Source organism: Monodon monoceros, unplaced genomic scaffold (genome assembly GCF_005190385.1).
Source record: "Monodon monoceros isolate NGI ecotype Baffin Bay Population unplaced genomic scaffold, NGI_Narwhal_1 Super_Scaffold_4, whole genome shotgun sequence".
NCBI classification, from domain to species: domain Eukaryota; kingdom Metazoa; phylum Chordata; class Mammalia; order Artiodactyla; family Monodontidae; genus Monodon; species Monodon monoceros.
Window position 1 is genome coordinate 43,828,940 of NW_021703781.1, and position 15,108 is coordinate 43,844,047.

The 15,108-nt window shown below is 36.0% G+C and overlaps 1 protein-coding gene across 1 annotated transcript in view; it reads right to left on the reverse strand.

The window, feature by feature from the left end:
• Positions 1 to 502: 502 nt before the first annotated feature.
• Positions 503 to 15,108, reverse strand: part of ASAH2 (N-acylsphingosine amidohydrolase 2) — a 77,229-nt gene continuing 62,623 nt past the window's right edge. Inside the window, exons 18-20 of the mRNA XM_029201061.1 lie at positions 5,464 to 5,523; positions 2,657 to 2,745; positions 503 to 692 (exon numbers count right to left, since the gene is read on the reverse strand). Of these exons, the coding sequence (XP_029056894.1) occupies positions 503 to 692; positions 2,657 to 2,745; positions 5,464 to 5,523 (339 nt within the window). The remainder of the gene's footprint in view (positions 693 to 2,656; positions 2,746 to 5,463; positions 5,524 to 15,108) is intronic.

The following is a 15,108-nucleotide window of genomic DNA, read 5'->3' on the forward strand; positions in this document are numbered from 1 at the left end:
ACAAGGTCCTAGCCTTATGCTAATCTTAAATCCATAAAACTTCATTTTCCCATCTGTAAAATGAAGGATCCAACTAGATGACCTCTTTAAACTTTTTAAGTGCTATCATTCCATAATTCTATAAATAAATAGTTTAAACATTGTTCACACATCTTTAACCACTCTCACTAACATCTCAGAGGTTTCATATTGAAGGGAACTCTTTCTTTAAACAACCACAGGGCCCCAAGGGAAATCATGCTTTAGGCAGCAGACCATGATGTAAAATCTACTAGAGCAAAGGTAAATGGGACACATACACCTGTCTCTCTCTCTCTCTCTCTCTCTCTCTCTCTCACACACACACACACACACACTGTCAGACACACACACACACCTGTCCCATTAGCAGTAAACTATCTGTCCCCAAACAAGGACAATTATTGAAGTCATCATAATGGTTACATTCACATGAAATTGATTATTTAAATCATACAGAGTACAGCTGCTCTTTATCAACTTTTCACCAAGTAGTTACAACGTCAAAAGTGGAGGGAGTGCTTTCAAACGGAAGTATGACAGCCTTGAGAAAGCTCTTTTTCCGATTGTGTCCAAAGTATCTTATTCTGTAGGTTCCAGGTTGGGCAGTATCTGGAATATGCCATTGTATCGTTGCATTGCTATGACCCCATAATCCCTTGTGCCAATAGAAACTGTTGGCAGGAAACAAACAAACAAACCCAATTTTACTCTTAAAAATGTGTGATTAGAAAAGTGTATGATTATTCATTAAATGAATAGGAAGGGAGTACCTACCATAAGCAAGGCACTATGCTAGATATTGAGAGTATAGCAATGAACAAAACAGTAAATACTTCCTAGAAGCAGACCTTTAAGAAACAGCCATTTGTAGAAATATCTTCACTTGTTCTACCTAGCTACTTAAATTCTATCCATCCCAGGTAGCCTCACCTGATATTCAGAACACAGGATGTCCCCTGCTTTAAAACTGCTATAGCATCCTTTTAGCCCTTGCCATCCTCTGCTTCAACTTGACACTTCTTTTTGCATCTAGATTCATTTGTTCAAAATATATATTTCATTAGCTCATGTGCCAGACCCTATGCTGGAGGTACTGAGAATGCCATAGTGAGTGAGACAGACGTGGTCCAAAGTTTCATGGAGTTTATGTTCTACTAGGGCAGAGATAGGAAGAAAGCAATAAACAAGTAAACCAACAAATAATTTTAAAATTTATAAGTGAAATGAAGAAGTAGGACAGAGGGAGCCCTAAGGAGATGTCATTTAAACTGAACCCACACACGTCTAGAGGAAGAATATTCTAGGAATAAGGAAGAGAGAATGTAAAGTGTCTGAAGCAGGAGCAGACTTGGTACAGCCACGGAACAGGACACAGGTGAGTAGGCTCAGGGCAGAGTGAACTGTAGAAGTGTGGCTGAGATGATAGAAACAGATGGAGTCAGATCACGTTGGTCCTTGTAGACCATGGCAGGAAGTTCAGCTACTCTCCTAGATACAGCAAGCTACCATGGGCTAACTAACTGATACTCTCAGTTATGTGGAGGGCAAATCCCCTGGGCAGAGAGGGTGTGCTCAGCATCCTATGTTTCCTCAGTGACAGGTCCAGTGCTTTCAGTAAATAGCTGGTGATACTGCTGCTGTTGAACAAGGCTGAAGGCTACACATATCCTCCGTGTTGAATGCTATTCTGATTGTGGGCTCTTGAAAACAAATCATCCTTTTTTGTCATCTGTATAACCTTATTTTAGCAATAAATATGTATGTATTACTTGTTTAAAGATTACCTATACCCTAGAGTCCTAAAGATCAGAAGAAACATTATGCCCATATTTTTGAATGGCTATCAAATAGGCCACAACAAGGTCATATCTCTATTTTCAGTTAACCATGGGAACCAAGCCAACATACAAATAATCACTTAGCTTGAAGTGGTTTGAATTAGACACAAATTGCCAAAAATTTTGCCCATGTCCATGCTACTGTCCTGTGGTATGAAGTTTACAGAGTTAGGAACGGAAACATTTTCTTACTTCAAATATATTTTCAAATCTTCACGTTATCTATTCAGCTCAGGTATTTGATAACAAAAAGCACAGAGAGATATTTCTCTGAGGGAACTCCATAAGCACATTCCTTTCCTCCTTGGGTCAGTAAGAATTAAACACTCAAGCTTCTTGTGTTTTAGTAATTCAAATGAAGAATCATTGACCATATACAAACATGCAATACATGGTAGGTATGGACTCATTATTTTCCCAGAAGGGATGTTGGGCTCTACAGAGCCATCTCAACACCTTCACCCAGCACCCCTTTCAACCACTTTGCAGGAAGGCTAACCAGCTCTTAGGGGTAATGTCTGTGACCATGGAAAAAGACAAAACTAACAGATGTTTATAAGAATTGAGGTCATAACCTCATTAGCATCTAATCTTACAGAAGCACACACCACATTGTTTTGTAGAAAAAGAGGATCAAAATGAAATCTAATAAATCAACTAAATATGGCCAGAAGGCTCCTTGGGAATTTGGTATCATTAATATCATGTACTGAGCCAGTCTTCCCATTTGTCTTCTCTGCATTACTAACCAACTCGTTTAGGGCTTGAAAAACAAAATATTCAATAAACGTGCTCACCGAGTCTCCCAGGAGGCATCATTATGCATTATCTTCCATGTTGCTGATGTGGCCTCATATTTCTCCACAGTGAGGAAGGTCTGATGGGTCTGAAATGCAATTAATATAACTGATCAGACACTGCATAGTCACAGAAGAAACGTGTTTGTACATTGTACATACCCCATACTCCCCTTTGTTGACCATTGCTAACCTCCCAATATCTGATATGAACGTGTATTAGAATTTCATCCAAATCCTTAGGTGTTCCTCTTAACATTCTATGCAATGTCTTCAGAGTGTTAATTCATCCAGTCTATTAAAAAGCACGGCTTTTCTTTAGAAAGCTGAATGAAGCATAATTTTAGAGCTGAGAGCAAATTTTGGGGATTAGGGCAAAGAAGAGATGAAATAAAACAAGATTTAGAAAAGGCAGCAAACAGTTTCATGACATGTTTACTGATCTGTATTCCAAGACCTTCTCTATTCACCTCAAGATTTAGGAGGGAAAATGGGAAAATTTCCTCATCTTTGCATCTCCAGGTAAGTGAATTATTAGTAAATATACCTGCCTTAGTGAAAGAATTGAAAAGGATGCATAAATCTTCCTACTTCTAGGGTGCCATAAGCGACCCTTATATTTTGTCATAATGGATTCCTAGAAACCCACATCATACGCAGATTTTATTTTCCCAGTGGAAAATAAAAATTTCCACATCGGTGGAAAATTATAGTAATTTGTTTTAGGCCAAGAATTCAGCTTCAAATAAAGCATATATTTAAATAACATAATAAATTAAAATATACAAAGGCCATAAATCTCCAATTTTCCTTAAAAATCTTTAGATTATGGCCCTTAAGGGCAGGACTTGTGTCTAATTTACCTTTATCCATCACAACCGTGTAATTTACAGGTGTTCAAATAAATGCTGAATGGATCACCTACTTATAGCTGGGCCATGGGATTATTTAAAATTCTTCAATTACTCACCTAATGGATTATATTCAATAAAAAAAAGTTTTCATAACCACAGTGACTCTCAAAGAGAACTGTTCGTGGCCATTTAGGGCAGAGTGACACTGGGAAGGCCTTCAATGGAGTAGGAGATAGGGTGGAGTAGGACCCAGTGTATAGGTCTAGAGTGCAGATCAGAGGACAAGGCTAGGGTGCTGAATGTGTGAACTATGTGACCATCCTCTCCTCGCCTCCCAACCTTAATCTTTTCCAGATACATAATTAGTTCATACAGGTTAATTAATCTCTCTAAGCCTCAGTTTATTCACCTGTAAAACAGGGATAATAAAACATAACTCATTGGGCAGTAGGGAGGATTAAATTAGATTCATGTGATGATGTATATAAAACTTTAGCCTCATACCTGCAAAGAGTAAGCATTCAATAAATAGTGGTGAGGAAGTGATGATTACTAAAAATAAAGGGCACCAGAAATTGTTTTATGCCAAGTCCCAAAACATTCTTAGAAATTAATTCTATTCTCATTATAGCGCTTTAAGCAGTTTAGTCTCCTGTTTCTCCATGGCAATAATGATGATAATATTTCTCTACCCTAAGGATGTCAGATTACAGCTAATCCTGCAGTCTTGCTACAACACTTTAATATCTTTAGAAAGTAACGTTGTAAACATGTAAATATTCTGGCATGACTTGACTGCCTAGAGAAGTTATTTCAAACATGTGCATGTTGACTACCCAAGCGGTAGAAAAAATTTCCCCAATATCATATTTGAAAATGTCATATTGCCACAATTTTTATCAAAGGAATAACCATATTTTAATAAACAGAAATGGGAAGGCTTATTTGGAAGAAAGGTATTTTGGATTATAAGTGACAGTGGGCTCTGGGAAGAATGGCTCATAGGTAAAGTGAATGCATTCTCCACCCTATTAAAAAATCTGACCTTGAAATCACTTTCATAAACCCACTTTCTTTTTCCTCTATATATTTCTTTGTTGTTTGAATTTTTACAACTCGAATGTGTCTGGTTATTGCTTGTGTAGTCATATGAACATTCCAAGGAAGTTACAGAGGAGTAAAATAACTTTACTTTATTCATAGATATATTATATATACTTTATTATATATACATATATAAATACATATGACAAAAACAAAAAACTATGAAATGATATGTAACAAACTGTCAACAGTGATTACCTCTAAAAATGTTTATGAAAAGAGAGGTATTTTCACATTCTATTTTAAGCACTTCTATACTGTCTGTTTTTACATGGGATCTGTATTTCTTGTGTCATTTTTCAAGATTAATAAATAAATACCGTATTAGTGCCAGTAGCAAAAACTAGGGAAATGGCCAATGCAAGAAAAAGTAAAGTGCATGGGCCAGGGCTCCAAGCCAGTAGAGCATCCACCCAGGGATCCATGATCATTCCACAACAGTAGAGGCAGAACCAGAGTCAGGAGTGCAGGAGAAGAGGAGAGGAGACAAAGATACATGTCACACTGGCCTTAGGATTATTTTACCAAATTCAATAGAGTTTTAAAATTGGAATATGGAAATAGGAACTGTATTCAAATCTTCATCATCTCAAGAGACAATGCCATTCTCTATGCATTGTGCTATATGTGATCGTAAGTAGAACCAGTTAAATGTTTCCTGTGGGCTTTTTTCCCAGACTCAACTCTACGTTAACTGTTCCCACTGAAAATTTCCTCACACCTACAAAATAAGATGAAAAGTAAGTTGGAACATTTTACCTTTATTTTGTTAAGCTCTGTAGGGATACTTAAGTAAATGAAAGGCTAAAAAGTGGACTTAAATTTGTACAAAGAATCAATGATGCTTACCTTGTTCTCTGCTGAATTCTTTGGGTTAGCACCTACAAATGTAACTTCAACAACTTCTCCCTGAAAATAAAAACTCATTTTATGACTTCTAATAAAAGTATTTTTTGCCATGCTCATATTTGGGCCATTATTTATGAAATGTTTCTAGGAGTTTGGGTACCTGTAGAGATTGTATTCTGTTTAATCAAGTGAAGTTGTCTTCTGAGAATATTAGAGAAAATACACTTGTAACAATGGACACAGGAATTTGGGGGCAAAAAATTACTTCAGAATTTTGGGCCAATGGATTTGCTTTTGGTAGATTCAGATATAGGTGAAGATTTAGAGCTATAGTTCAAATTAGTGACAGCACATTAAAATGGCTTCTTCAGCCTTGGATAACTTCTTACATCTCCCTCCCATACACATCTAGGAAATGGACTGAATTAAATAAGGAAAGCCAAAACTTTCCATGGATGACTTATACTTTGTTGTTGTTATTTTTTTTAATATACAGCAGGTTCTTATTAGTCGTCCATTTTATATACATCAGTGTATACATGTCAATCCCAATCTCCCAATTCATCACACCACCACCCGCCCCCCACCCCGCCGCTTTCCCCCCTGGGTGTCCATACGTTTGTTCTCTACATCTGTGTCTCAATTTCTGCCCTGTAAACCGGTTCATCTGTACCATTTTTCTAGATTCCACATATAGACGTTAATATGCAATATTTGTTTTTCTTTCTGACTTACTTCACTCTGTATGACAGTCTCTATATCCATCCATGTCTCTACAAATGACCCAATTTCGTCCCTTTTCATGGCTCAGTAATACTCCATTGTATGTATGTACCACATCTTCTTCATCCATTCATCTGTCGATGGGCATTTAGGTTTCTTCCATGACCTGGCTATTGTAAATATTGCTGCAATGAACACTGTGGTCCATGTCTTTTTTTGAATTATGGTTTTCTCTGGTATATGCCCAGTAGTGGGATTGCTGGATCATATGGTAATTCTATTTTTAGTTTTATAAGGAACCTCCATACTGTTCTCCATAGTGGCTGTATCAATTTGCACTCCCACCAAGAGTGCAAGAGGGTTCCCTTTTGTACACACCCTCTCCAGCATTTGTTGTTTGTACATTTTCTGATGATGCCCATTCTAACTGGTGTGAGGTGATACCTCAATGTAGTTTTGATTTGCATTTCTCTAATAATTAGTGATGTTGAGCAGTTTTTCATGTGCTTCTTGGCCATCTGTATGTCTTCTTTGGAGAAATGTGTATTTAGGTCTTCTGCCCATTTTTGGACTGGGTTTTTTTTAAAAATATTGAGCTGCATGAGCTCTTTATATATATAATTTTGCAGATTAATCCTTTGTCCGTTGATTCGTTGGGAAATATTTTCTCCCATTCTGAGGGTTGTCTTTACGTCTTGTGTATGGTTTCCTTTGCTGTGCAAAAGCTTTGAAGTTTCATTAGGTCCCATTTGTTTATTTTTGTTTTTATTTCCATTACTCTAGGAGGTGGATCAAAAAAGATCTTGCTGTGATTTATGTGAAACAATGTTCTTCCTATGTTTTCCTCTAAGAGTTTTATAGTGTCCGGTCTTACATTTAGGTCTCGAATCCATTTTGAGTTTATTTTTGTGTATGGTGTTAGGGAGTGTTCTAATTTCATTCTCTTTTACATGTAGCTGTCCAGTTGTCTCAGCACCACTTATTGAAGAGACTGTCTTTTCTCCATTGTATATCCTTACCTCCTTTGTCATAGATTAGTTGACCATAGGTGTGTGGGTTTATCTCTGGGCTTTCTATCCTGTTCCACTGATCTGTATTTCTGTTTTTGTGCCAGTATCATATTGTCTTGATTATGGTAGCTTTGTAGTATAGTCTGAAGTCAGGGAGTCTGATTCCTCCAGCTCCATTTTTTTCCCTCAAGACTGCTTTGGCTATTCGGGGCCTTTCATGCTCCATACAAATTTTAAGACTTTTTGTTCTAGTTCTGTAAAAAATGCTATTGGTAATTTGATAGGGATTGCACTGAATCTGTAGATTGCTTTGGGTAGTATAGTCATTTTCACAATATTGATTCTTCCAATCCAAGAACATGGTATATCTCTCCATCTGTTGGTATCATCTTTAATTTCTTTCATCAGTGTCTTATAGTTTCCTGCATACGGGTCTTTTGTCTCCCTAGGTAGGTTTATTCCTAGGTATTTTATTCTTTTTGTTGCAGTGGTAAATGGGAGTGTTTCCTTAATTTCTCTTCCAGATTTTTCATCATTAGTGTATAGGAATGCAAGAGATTTCTGTGCATTAATTTTGTATCCTGCAACTTTACCAAATTCATTGATTAGGTCTAGTAGTTTTCTCATGGCATCTTTAGGATTCTCTATGTATAGTATCATGTAATCCGCAAACAGTGACAGTTTTACTTCTTCTTTTCCAACTTGGATTCCTTTTATTTTTTTCTTCTCTGACTGCCGTGGCTAGGACTTTCAAAACTATGAATAACAGTGGTGAGAGTGGACATCCTTGTCTTGTTCCTGATCTTAGAGGAAATGCTTTCAGTTTTTCACCATTAAGAATGATGTTTGCTGTGGGCTTGTCATATATGGCCTTTATTATGTTGAGGTGGTTCTCTCTATGCCCACTTTCTGTAGAATTTTTATCATAAATGGGTGTTGAATCTTCTCAAAAGCTCTTTCTGCATCTATTGAGATGATCATATGGTTTTTCTTCTTCAATTTGTTAATATGGTGTATCACATTGATTGACTTGCATATATTGAAGAATCCTTGCGTCCCTGGGATAAATCCCACTTGGTCATGGTGTCTGATCCTTTTAATGTGTTGTTGGATTCTGTTGGCTAGTATTTTGTTGAGGATTTTTGCATCTATATTCATGAGTGATATCGGTCTGTAATTTTGTTTTTTTGTAGTATCTTTTTCTGGTTTTGATACCAGGGTGATGGTGGCCTCATAGAATGAGTTTGGGAGTGTTCCTTCCTCTGCAACATTTTGGAGGAGTTTGAGGAGGATGCATGTTAGCTCTTCTCTAAATGTTTGATAGAATTCACCTGTGAAGCCATCTGGTCCTGGACTTTTGTTTGCTGGAAGATTTTTATTCAGTTTCAATTTCATTGCTTGTGATTAGTCTGTTCATATTTTCTATTTCTTCCTGGTTCAGTCTTGGAAGGTTATACTTCTCTCAGAATTTGTCCATTTCTTCCAAGTTGTCCATTTTATTGGCATGGAGTTGCTTGTAGTAGTCTCTTAGGATGCTTTTTATTTCTGCGGTGTCTGTTGTAACTTCTCCTTTTTCATTTCTAATTTTATTGATTTGAATCCTCTCCCTCTTTTTCTTAATGAGTCTGGCTAATGATTTATCAATTTTGTTTATCTTCCCAAAGAACCAACTTTTAGTTTTATGGATCTTTGCTATTGTTTCCTTTGTTTCTAGTTCATTTGTTTCTGCTCTGATATTTATGATTTCTTTCCTTCTGCTAACTTTGGGTTTTGCTTGTTCTTATTTCTCTAGTTCCTTTAGGTGTAAGGTTAGATTGTTTATTTGGGATTTTTCTTGTTTCTTGCGGTAGGCTTATATAGCTATAAACTTCCCTCTTAGAACTGCTTTTGCTGCATCCCATAGGTTTTGGATCATCGTGTTTTCATTGTCATTTGCCTCTAGGTATTTTTTGATTTCCTCTTTGATTTCTTCAGTGATCTCTTGGTTATTTACTAACGTATTGTTTAGCTTCCAGGTGTTTCTGTTTTTTACTTTTTTTTCCTGTAATTGATTTCTAATCTCATAGCATTGTGGTCAGAAAAGATGCGTTATATGATTTCAATTTCCTTAAAATTACTGAGGCTTGATTTGTGACCCATGATGTGATCTATCCTGGAGAATGTTCTGTGCACACTTGAGAAGAAAGTGTAATCTGCTGTTTTTGGATGGAATGTCCTATAAATATCAATTAAATCGATCTGGTCTATTGTGTCATTTAAAGCTTCTGTTTCCTTATTGATTTTCTGTTTGGATGATCTGTCCATTGTTCTAAGTGAGGTGTTAAAGTCCCTCACTATTATTGTGTTACTGTTGATTTCCTCTTTTATAGCTGTTATCAGTTGCCTTATGTATTGACGTGCTCCTATGTTGGGTGCATATATAGTCATAATTGCTATATCTTCTGCTTGGATTGATCCCTTGATCATTATGTAGTGTTCTTTCTTGTCTCTTGTAACATTCTTTATTGTAAAGTCTATTTTATCTGATATGAGTATTGCTACTCCAGCTTTGTTTTGATTTCCATTTGCATGGAATATCTTTTTCCATCCCCTCACTTTCAGTCTGAATGTGTCCCTAGGTCTGAAGTGGGTCTCTTGTAGACAGCATATATATGGGTCTTGTTTTTGTATCCATTCAGCAGGCCCGTGTCTTTTGGTTGGAGCATTTAATCCATTCATATTTAGGGTAGTTATCGATATGTATGTTCCTGTGACCATTTTCTTAAGTGTTTTGGGTTGGTTTTTGTAGGTCGTTTTCTTCTCTTGTGTTTCCCACTTAGAGAAGTTCCTTTAGCATTTGTTGTAGAGCTGGTTTGGTGGTGCTGAATTCTCTTAGCTTTTGCTTGTCTGTAAAGCTTTTGATTTCTCCAACGAATCTGAATGAGATCCTTGGTGGGTAATCTTGGTTGTACGTTCTTCCCTTTCATCACTTTAAGTATACCATGCCACTCCCTTCTGGCTTGTAGAGTTTCTGCTGAGAAATCAGCTGTTAACCTTATGGGAGTTCCCTTGCATGTAATTTGTCGTTTGGCCCTTGATGCTTTCAATAATTTTTCTTTGTCTTTAATTTTTGCCAATTTGATTACTATGTGTCTCGGCGTGTTTCTCCTTGGGTTTATCCTGTATGGGAAGCTCTGGGCTTCCTGGACTTGGGTGGTTATTTCCTTTCCCATTTTAGGGAAGTTTTCGACTATAATTTCTTCAAATATTTTCTCAGGTCCTTTCCTCTCTCTCTTCTCCTTCTGCGACCCCTATAATGCGAATGTTGGTGAGTTGAATGTCGTCCCAGAGGTCTCTTAGGCTGTCTTCATTTCTTTTCATTCTTTTTTCTTTATTCTGTTCTGCAGCAGTGAATTCCACCATTCTGTCTTCCAGGTCACTTATAAGTTCTTCTGCTTCAGTTATTCTGCTATTGATTCCTTCTAGTGTAGTTTTCATTTCAGTTATTGTATTGTTCATCTCTGTTTGTTCTTTAAATCTTCTAGATCTTTGTTAAACATTTCTTGCATCTTCTCGATCTCTACCTCCATTCTTTTTCAGAGGTCCTGTATCATCTTCACTATCATTATTCTGAATTCTTTTTCTGGAAGGTTGCCTACCTCCAGTTCATTTAGTTGTTTTTCTGGGGTTTTATCTTGTTCCTTCATCTGGTACATAGCCCTCTGCCTTTTCATCTTGTATATCTTTCTGTGAATGTGGTTTATTCGGATGACTTATACTTGCACATACACTTACATATAAAAGATACAAGATGGATTGACAAGGTGTGTATTTAACTTTTCTCCTGACATAACTAAAAAAACTCGACAAATATGTATTGAAGAATGGTTTTAAAGACAGTAGGCATGAAAACAGTGATGCTTGAGTGACAGAAAATGAAAAAGATGAACCCTACAATTGCCTCAGTTTTATGCCTTCAGAGAGTTTACAGGCCACAGCATAAGGAGGCAGAATCAAGCAATGCTAGGCAGTCTATGTAAGTTAAGGAATAGATGTGGGAGTCCAAGGCAACCAAGTGGTCTTGAGTTCACAGGGTAGAGTAACAGAGAAAAGAGAGGATCATAGAAAGGAGAGGTACACAGAGAGAGAACTCTGGAGATTTGCAGAAGGCTCCCTTCAACTCTGCATGCATGTAAGGAAAGTACCTGAACCTAGGAAAAGAATCACTTAAAAGAAATAGAGAGAAAATCCCAGGCTCATAGAGAACTGTGAAAAGTTCCTGTTCCCACCAGCCAGAATGGGAGAACTCATAATTCAAAAGAATTCTACCTTAAGTGCATGGTGGAGAGATTTTCCCTAGAATAAAAGCAGCTCTGTCTAAAAACTTACAAAGACCCACCCAAATCAAACTCTTCCCCAATAATTCAATAACACCCCAAAACAAAGTTCAAAAATATTTACAGGAATAGGAGAATATCTAACACCTAACAAGATAAAAATTCACAATGTCTGACATCTAAATTATCAAGCATACAAAGGAAAGAAAAGCTCTTCTCATAATGAGAAAACTGTCAATCAAAACTGACCCATAAATGAATTAGATGATAGAATTAGTAGACAAGGACACTAAAACAGTTCTTATAACTATTCTGTGTGTTCAAAAATCTAGCAGAAAGAATGAACATGTTAAGTAGACATGTGGAAGATTTTTATTTAAAATGACCTAATCCAAACCCCTAGAGATGAAAACTACAGTATCTATAAAGAAAATACACTAGATGGAATTATCAAATTAAACACTGCAGAAGAAAAGATTACTGAATTTGAAGACACAGCAATAAAAACTATACAGAATTCAAAAGGGGAAAAGACTGAAAAAAAATGAACAGAGCAGCAGTGAGCTGTGGAACAACTTCAAGCCGCCTAATATATAGGTAATTGGAGTTCCCAAAGGATAGAAGAGCGGAAGAAATTCAGAAAAAAATAATGAATAAATAATGGCCAAAATTCTCCAAATTTGCTGAAAACTCTAAGCCCACAAATCCAAGAAGCTCAATGAACCCCAAGCACAAGAAACATAAAAAAAATGACATCAAGGATCCTTAAAATCAAATTGCTGGAAACTAGAAATAAAAAGAAAAAAATTCTAAAAACAAGAGGAGAAAGAAGACACATTACACAGAGTAGAATGTACATAAGGATGACAGCAGATTTTTTTTCCCACTGAAAACAATGCAAACCAGAAGACAGTACAGCAAAATCTTAAGGTCTTAAAAGAAAAAACTGCTAACCAAGAATTCCATAAACAGTAAAAATATTCTTAAAAATGAAAATGAAAGTAAAATAAAGACATTTTCGAACATATAAAAGAAGAAAGAAAAATGTTAAAAGATGTCCTTCAAGCAAACAGAAAATGACACTAAATGGAAATTTGGATCTACAAAAAGAAATGAAGAGTCAGTTGTTAATTTGTGAGTTAATATTTTTCTCTTATTATTTAAGTCTCTTTAAAAATAATCTACTGTTTAAAAATAACAACAATCCATCATGGAGTTGATAAATCATATAAAAGTAAAATATATGACAGTAACACAAAGACCAGAAAAATATCAATGGAATAAAACCACTGGCCAGAATGATCAAGAGATAAAAGTCAAACAGAAGGCTCAAATTATCAGTACCAGGAATAAAACAGGGGACATCAATACAGATTCTATAGATATGTAAAAGATAATAAGGAAAAATTGGCAATGACTTTACACCTGCAAATTCAAATAACTTAGATGAAATGAAATGGACAAATTCCTTGAGATATAGAAACTACTAAATATCATTCAAGAAGAAGTAAATGGCCTTAATAGTGAAAATTTACCAAACTGTACACTTTAAATATGTAGTTTACTGTATGTTAATAATACATCAATAAAAATATTTTTTATAATAACAAACTAACAAACAAATAAGTCTTCACATGACTTACTATGGCACACAAGACCTTTTACAGGTAATTTCCCACCTGTTGCTCCACCTTAGGCCCTCTATAGTCCATATACCTAGAGGCGGTATGTCTTAACAGGCTCTGTGAACTCCTATTCATCCTCCAAGACCTAGCCCATATTAAAAACATTTTTTAATAAAAACAGTCCATGGATTCATAATCAATGATGACCATCTAAACTGAGATGTGCTGTTCAATTATTTACTTTACTCTTAACTCCCCTGAATAACTAGCATTAATTTATTTTTTCTAATTTTCTTCATTTTCACCAGTGAGATTATCAAATTAGCCAGTCTCACCAATGGTTAGCAAAATGTTTCAACAACAATTAGAATTTTCTGCAAAAATCAGTATATTCTTTATATAGAGCAATCAGCCCTGCAGCCAATATCATGGTTCACTTAAAAAAATAAAATTTGTATCCAGTTAGCCAAATTTTCCTAAGCCTTAAAAGTGTTCTTGTCCTTGATTTTTCTTCTTACCATCACAATTTCCTGCTTAGTCACACTCACCTTAACTATGAGAGACAACCCCACTACAAATATAATGTGCCAAATCAAACAGTAGTGGTATAGAACAGACGTTTCTGACATGAAAGAGTGAGGAGGTCAGTAGGCCCCTCCCTAAAAAGCAACTATATAAATAGACAACACTGTCAAAAATAACCAATTTTAAATTTTATTTTACCTCTTGAAATAGTTGATTTACAATGTCATGTTAGTTTCTGGTGTACAGTGATTCAGTTATATACTTTTTTCATATTCTTTTCCATTATAGGTTATTATAGCTTATTACAAGATATTGAATATAGTTCCCTGTGCAACAGTAGGACCCTGTTGTTTATCTATTTTCTATACAGTAGTTTGTATCTGCTAATCACAAACTCCTAATTTATTCCCTCTCCACTTTCCCCTTTAGTAACCAAAAGTTTATTTTCTATGTCTGTATGTTTCTCTTTTGTAAATAATTTCATTTGTATCATATTTTAGAGTCCACATATCAGTGACAGCATATGATATTTGTCTTTGTCTGACTTACTTCACTTAGTATGATAATCTCTAGGTCCATCCATGTTGCTGCAAATGGCATTGTTTTGTTCTTTTTTATGGCTGAGTAGTATCTATTGTATATTATATAATACCACATCTTCTTTATTCATTCATCTGTCAATGGGCATTTAGTTTGCTTCCATTCCATATCTTGGCTATTGTGAACCCTGGGGTGCCTATATCATTTTAGAGTTTTCTCTGGATATATGTCCAGGACTGGGATTGCTGGATCATATGTAACTCTAAAAATAACCATTTTAGCACTTCAATTATCAACCAAAAGCTGAGAAATGTTTGTTCATTAACACTACTAAACTTAGTGGTAAGCACAGTGCAAGTTTTTGGTGTTCTTACCAGGGTTGCTCTCATCCTCTGTAGTACTATATTTCAACCAGAGCAGGGAAGGCCATAAAATCAACAGCTTTTCTGCTGCTGCCAGAAGGAACTTACTTAATTTGGAACATTGCCATTTAAAGTGGTGATCTCAGTGGAAGGCAAACATTGAGGGATAGTGGCTAGACTGGTAATTGGTGATTTAATAGTTTGTGGGGAAGATAACTGTCATGGTTTTAATAAGCTCTTATCCTATCCTGGACTAATCAGAGGCTATGATCATACACAGAGAACAGAGCAGGCCCAAACCACTCATATATCCCTGGCTAATGTCTGGATGTATGTGCAGAGGAGATATAAGAGACCCCAGTGGAAATTAAAATTTGGGGAAAACTGAAAATGGTCTGAAGTTTGAATGCATACCCTAGCCCACACAGTTCCATCAGCAGAGATTGAAATTCTTACTTCTTGAGCCACCTAAATACAAACTCTGAACAATATAAAGCTGAACATTAGGTTCTGTAATCACAGAAGCAACACTTGAGAGTGAGAC